Genomic DNA, 6,513 nt, shown 5'->3' with positions numbered 1-6,513 from the left:
CTCTGGTCGCTAATATTAGCACCTCTACCCTACCTAGCTACACCTCTGGTCGCTAATATTAGCACCTCTACCCGACCTAGCTACACCTCGTCGCTAATATTAGCACCTCTACCCGACCCTGCTACACACCTCTGGTCGCTAATATTAGCACCACTACCCGACCTAGCTACACCTCTGGTCGCTAATATTAGCACCTCTACCCGACCTAGCTACTCCTCGTCGCTAATATTAGCACCCCTACCCTACCTAGCTACCTCTGGTCGCTAATATTAGCACCTCTACCCTCCCCTGCTACACCTCTGGTCGCTAATATTAGCACCTCTACCCAACCCTGGTACACCTCGCCGCTAATATTAGCACCTCTACCCTACCTAGCTACACCTCTGGTCGCTAATATTAGCACCTTTCACCACCACGACACACCCCGCTACATATCTCTCCCCGCTAATATTTAGCGGTCATTCATCACAGCGACACCCCGTGAGTCTGCGCTAACTGCCAGCGCTTCTCTCATTTTTCTCACCAGTTCGTTGGACTGAAAATGAGATATATAAAGAGGACGAAATTGGTCTTTAATAGAGCCGTGAGAAAAGTGTAGAGGCGTGAGTGAGGGCGCGAGGGGGCGGCGGCCCCGCTGGTGACAGGTGTGGCAGGTTTATGAGGCACTGGGGGACATTTCTGCCACAGTTTTGGGTAGTGGTGTTGTGGCACTGTGCCTCTTGTGGAGGGCCAGCCTCTTGTGGAGGGCCAGCCTCTTGTGGAGGGCCAGCCTCTTCCTCTAGTGCCTCTTGTGGTGGTCTTCCCACAGCGGCGCTGCCAAGGGACAGCCCCGAGGGACAGCCCCGGGGGACAGCCCCGAGGGGCTCCACACCTGCCAAGAGATACATCATAGCCAAGACTGAGAGGGAGGAGTGACGCAGGTGTGTTGACAGCCCAGCTTTGGTAGAGATTTATTGTGTACACATGTGTGTGTGTGTGTGTGTGTGTGTGTGTGTGTGTGTGTGTGTGTGTGTGTGTGAGTGTGTGAGTGTGTGTGTGTGTGTGTGTGTGTGTGTGTGTGTGTGTGTGTGTGTGTGTGAGTGTGTGTGTGTGTACTCACCTATTTGTGCTTGCGGGGGTTGAGCTCTGGCTCTGTGGTCCCGCCTCTCAACTGTCAATCAACTGGTGTACAGGTTCCTGAGCCTATTGGGCTCTATCATATCTACATTATAAACTGTGTATGGAGTCAGCCTCCACCACATCACTTCCTAATGCATTCCATCTGTTAACTACTCTGACACTGAAAAAGTTCCTTCTAACGTCTCTGTGGCTCATGTGGGTACTAAGTTTCCACCTGTGTCCCCTTGTTCGTGTCCCACCAGTGTTGAATATTTTATCCTTGTTTACCCGGTCGATTTCTCTGATGATTTTGTAGGTTGTGATCATGTCTCCCCTTACTCTTCTGTCTTCCAGCGTCGTGAGGTGCATTTCCCGCAGCCTTTCCTCGTAACTCATGCCTCTTAGTTCTGGGACTAGTCTAGTAGCATACCTTTGGACTTTTTCCAGCTTCGTCTTGTGCTTGACAAGGTACGGGCTCCATGCTGGGGCCGCATACTCCAGGATTGGTCTTACATGTGGCCCCGGTGGCCACACCCTTGCCCCGGTGGCCACACCCTTGCCCCGGTGGCCACACCCTTGCCCCGGTGGCCACACCCTTGCCCCAGTGGCCACACCCTTGCCCCGGTGGCCACACCCTTGCCCCGGTGGCCACACCCTTGCCCCGGTGGCCACACCCTTGCCCCGGTGGCCACACCCTTGCCCCGGTGGCCACACCCTTGCCCCGGTGGCCACACCCTTGCCCCGGTGGCCGCACCCTTGCCCCGGTGGCCACACCCTTGCCCCGGTGGCCACACCCTTGCCCCGGTGGCCACACCCTTGCCCCGGTGGCCACACCCTTGCCCCGGTGGCCACACCCTTGCCCCGGTGGCCACACCCTTGCCCCGGTGGCCACACCCTTGCCCCGGTGGCCACACCCTTGCCCCGGTGGCCACACCCTTGCCCCGGTGGCCACACCCTTGCCCCGGTGGCCACACCCTTGCCCCGGTGGCCACACCCTTGCCCCGGTGGCCACACCCTTGCCCCGGTGGCCACACCCGTGCCCCGAGAAGAGCAGGGGACGGGGTGTGGGTGGGGACACAGCCTCCAGAGTCAGCAGCGATATAATCATGTTTGGCCGAGGTCAGTAATGTGCGGGTGTTGACCCCCCCCCCCCCACCCCCAGGACACGCAGGAGGGCGGCAGGACACCCAGCAGGGAGGCAGGACACCCAGGAGGGAGGCAGGACACGCAGGAGGGAGGCAGGACACCCAGGAGGGCGGCAGGACACCCAGGAGGGAGGCAGGACACCCAGGAGGGAGGCAGGACACGCAGGAGGGAGGCAGGACACCCAGGAGGGAGGCAGGACACCCAGGAGGGCGGCAGGACACCCAGGAGGGCGGTAGGACACCCAGGAGGGAGGCAGGACACCCAGGAGGGAGGCAGGACACCCAGGAGGGAGGCAGGACACCCAGGAGGGAGGCAGGACACCCAGGAGGGAGGCAGGACACCCAGGAGGGAGGCAGGACACCCAGGAGGGCGGCAGGACACCCAGGAGGGAGGCAGGACACCCAGGAGGGAGGCTGGACACCCAAGAGGGCGGCAGGACACCCAAGAGGGCGGCAGGACACCCAGGAGGAGGGCAGGACACCCAGGAGGGCGGCAGGACACCCAGGAGGGCGGCAGGACACCCAGGAGGGCGGCTGGACACCCAGGAGGGAGGCAGGACACCCAGGAGGGAGGCAGGACACCCAAGAGGGCGGCAGGACACCCAGGAGGGAGGCAGGACACCCAGGAGGGCGGCAGGACACCCAGGAGGGAGGCAGGACACCCAGGAGGGCGGCAGGACACCCAGGAGGGCGGCAGGACACCCAGGAGGGAGGCAGGACACGCAGGAGGGCGGCAGGGCACCCAGAAGAGAGGCAGGACAACCAGGAGGGAGGCAGGACACCCAGGAGGGAGGCAGGACACCCAGGAGGGAGGCAGGACACCCAGGAGGGAGGCAGGACACCCAGGAGGGCGGCAGGACACCCAGGAGGGAGGCAGGACACCCATGAGGGAGGCAGGACACCCATGAGGGAGGCAGGACACGCAGGAGGGAGGCAGGACACCCAGGAGGGCGGCAGGACACCCAGGAGGGAGGCAGGACACCCAGGAGGGAGGCAGGACACCCAGGAGGGCGGCAGGACACCCAGGAGGGAGGCAGGACACCCAGGAGGGCGGCAGGACACCCAGGAGGGCGGTAGGACACCCAGGAGGGAGGCAGGACACCCAGGAGGGAGGCAGGACACCCAGGAGGGAGGCAGGACACCCAGGAGGGAGGCAGGACACCCAGGAGGGAGGCAGGACACCCAGGAGGGCGGCAGGACACCCAGGAGGGAGGCAGGACACCCAGGAGGGAGGCTGGACACCCAAGAGGGCGGCAGGACACCCAAGAGGGCGGCAGGACACCCAGGAGAGGGGCAGGACACCCAGGAGGGCGGCAGGACACCCAGGAGGGCGGCAGGACACCCAGGAGGGCGGCTGGACACCCAGGAGGGAGGCAGGACACCCAGGAGGGAGGCAGGACACCCAAGAGGGCGGCAGGACACCCAGGAGGGAGGCAGGACACCCAGGAGGGCGGCAGGACACCCAGGAGGGAGGCAGGACACCCAGGAGGGCGGCAGGACACCCAGGAGGGCGACAGGACACCCAGGAGGGAGGCAGGACACGCAGGAGGGCGGCAGGGCACCCAGGAGAGAGGCAGGACAACCAGGAGGGAGGCAGGACACCCAGGAGGGAGGCAGGACACCCAGGAGGGAGGCAGGACACCCAGGAGGGAGGCAGGACACCCAGGAGGGAGGCAGGACACCCAGGATGGCGGCAGGACACCCAGGAGGGAGGCAGGACACCCAGGAGGGCGGCAGGACACCCAGGAGGGAGGCAGGACACCCAGGAGGGCGGCAGGACACCCAGGAGGGAGGCAGGACACCCAGGAGGGCGGCAGGACACCCAGGAGGGCGGCAGGACACCCAGGAGGGAGGCAGGACACCCAGGAGGGAGGCAGGACACCCAGGAGGGCGGCAGGACACCCAGAAGGGAGGCAGGACACCCAGGAGGGCGGCAGGACACCCGGGAGGGAGGCAGGACACCCAGGAGGGAGGCAGGACACCCAGGAGGGCGGCAGGACACCCAGGAGGGCGGCAGGACACCCAGGAGGGAGGCAGGACACCCAGGAGGGAGGCAGGACACCCAGGAGGGCGGCAGGACACCCAGGAGGGAGGCAGGACACCCAGGAGGGCGGCAGGACACCCGGGAGGGAGGCAGGACACCCATGAGGGAGGCAGGACACGCAGGAGGGAGGCAGGACACCCAGGAGGGCGGCAGGACACCCAGGAGGGAGGCAGGACACCCAGGAGGGAGGCAGGACACCCAGGAGGGCGGCAGGACACCCAGGAGGGAGGCAGGACACCCAGGAGGGCGGCAGGACACCCAGGAGGGCGGCAGGACACGCAGGAGGGCGGCAGGACACGCAGGAGGGCGGCAGGACCCCCAGGAGGGAGGCAGGACACCCAGGAGGGCGGCAGGACACCCAGGAGGGCGGCAGGATACCCGGGAGGGCGGCAGGACACCCAGGAGGGCGGCAGGACACCCAGGAGGGCGGCAGGACACCCAGGAGGGAGGCAGGACACCCAGAAGGGAGGCAGGACACCCAGGATGGCGGCAGGACACCCAGGAGGGAGGCAGGACACCCAGGAGGGAGGCAGGACACCCAGGAGGGCGGCAGAACACCCAGGAGGGAGGCAGGACACCCAGGAGGGAGGCAGGACACCCAGGATGGCGGCAGGACACCCAGGAGAGAGGCAGGACACCCAGGAGGGCGGCAGGACACCCAGGAGGGCGGCAGGGCACCCAGGAGGGCGGCAGGACACCCAGGAGGGAGGCAGGACACCCAGGAGGGAGACAGGACACCCAGGAGGGAGGCAGGACACGCAGGAGGGAGGCAGGACACGCAGGAGGGAGGCAGGACACCCAGGAGGGAGACAGGACACCCAGGAGGGAGGCAGGACACGCAGGAGGGAGGCAGGACACGCAGGAGGGAGGCAGGACACCCAGGAGGGAGGCAGGATACCCAGGAGGGAGGCAGGACACCCAGGAGGGCGGCAGGACACGCAGGAGGGAGGCAGGACACCCAGGAGGGCGGCAGGACACCCAGGAGGGCGGCAGGACACCCAGGAGGGCGGCAGGACACGCAGGAGGGAGGCAGGACACGCAGGAGGGAGGCAGGACACCCAGGAGGGTGGCAGGACACCCAGGAGGGAGGCAGGACACGCAGGAAGGAGGCAGGACACCCAGGAGGGAGGCAGGATACCCAGGAGGGCGGCAGGACACCCAGGAGGGCGGCAGGACACCCAGGAGGGCGGCAGGACACCCAGGAGGGCTGCAGGACACGCAGGAGGGAGGCAGGACACGCAGGAGGGAGGCAGGACACCCAGGAGGGTGGCAGGACACCCAGGAGGGAGGCAGGACACGCAGGAAGGAGGCAGGACACCCAGGAGGGAGGCAGGATACCCAGGAGGGAGGCAGGACACCCAGGAGGGAGGCAGGACACCCAGGAGGGAGGTAGGACACATGTGTAAACTTCACTGTTGTGTAAACTTCACTGTTAATGTGACCGTGATCCTGGCAGCCAATCAGACGGGTCATTAAGGCACTATTCCTACTAACGACCACACGGCTAATTAGCCCCGTTACCTAAACCTAAGTCTTAATGATCACAGCTGTCAGTCTAATTACCTGTTATGCCATCTTCAAGTGTCCGTGATTGTAGCCGTTACTGCGTCTTAGTGAGAGCCATTTAACCGTCTAGTGAGATTAACAACTTGGTCTATATACTCTTCCTGACTTTAACAACTGTAAACATTGTAATTAATTACCTAGTTATCATTTAGTTGCTTAACTAATTAGTCTAGTGACCTCTGAAGCTCAACTTCAGAAGTCACTAGATATGTTTATACATCTCATTTATACATTTATACGTTTATATAAGCATTTATGCATCTTATATATATATATATATATATATATATATATATATATATATATATATATATATATATATATATATATATATATATATATATATATATGTGTGTGTGTGTCCCAGCTACACGGGGACACGACAAGCAAGGGGCACAGTCTACCAACACCCCCGCTACCCATCACACAGTGAGCGGGTGTACCCTTGGCGTGTGCGGCGGACAGCTTGGGTATTCTCGGGAGTGTGAAGGTTGGCTGAGGTAATGACCCGTGGGAGGGTAGTAGAGAGGGGCCCAGCGGCCGCAGTTTACATACAGATGTGTGGTAATGAGAGCAGTGTGAGGCAGTGCTGCCCTCTCTCTCACACAACTGCTGTATATGTATCACAGGTTATGCTGCCTTTTACCATGATACTCGCGG

General features: G+C 62.7%; 1 protein-coding gene across 1 annotated transcript; it reads right to left on the bottom strand.

The window, feature by feature from the left end:
- Positions 1 to 572: 572 nt before the first annotated feature.
- LOC123771335 (spidroin-2-like) lies at positions 573 to 2,206 on the bottom strand. The gene is made up of 2 exons (XM_069305319.1): positions 1,612 to 2,206; positions 573 to 871 (listed from the first exon to the last, which is right to left on the bottom strand). Exons 1-2 carry the CDS (start codon positions 2,204 to 2,206, stop codon positions 573 to 575), a joined length of 894 nt encoding a protein of 297 aa, XP_069161420.1.
- Between the last annotated feature and the right edge of the window lie 4,307 nt (positions 2,207 to 6,513).

Source organism: Procambarus clarkii, chromosome 54, assembly GCF_040958095.1.
Source record: "Procambarus clarkii isolate CNS0578487 chromosome 54, FALCON_Pclarkii_2.0, whole genome shotgun sequence".
Classification (NCBI taxonomy): Eukaryota; Metazoa; Arthropoda; class Malacostraca; order Decapoda; family Cambaridae; genus Procambarus; species Procambarus clarkii.
The sequence above is the reverse complement of the archived record's forward strand: the minus strand, read 5'-3'. Positions and strand labels throughout refer to the sequence as shown.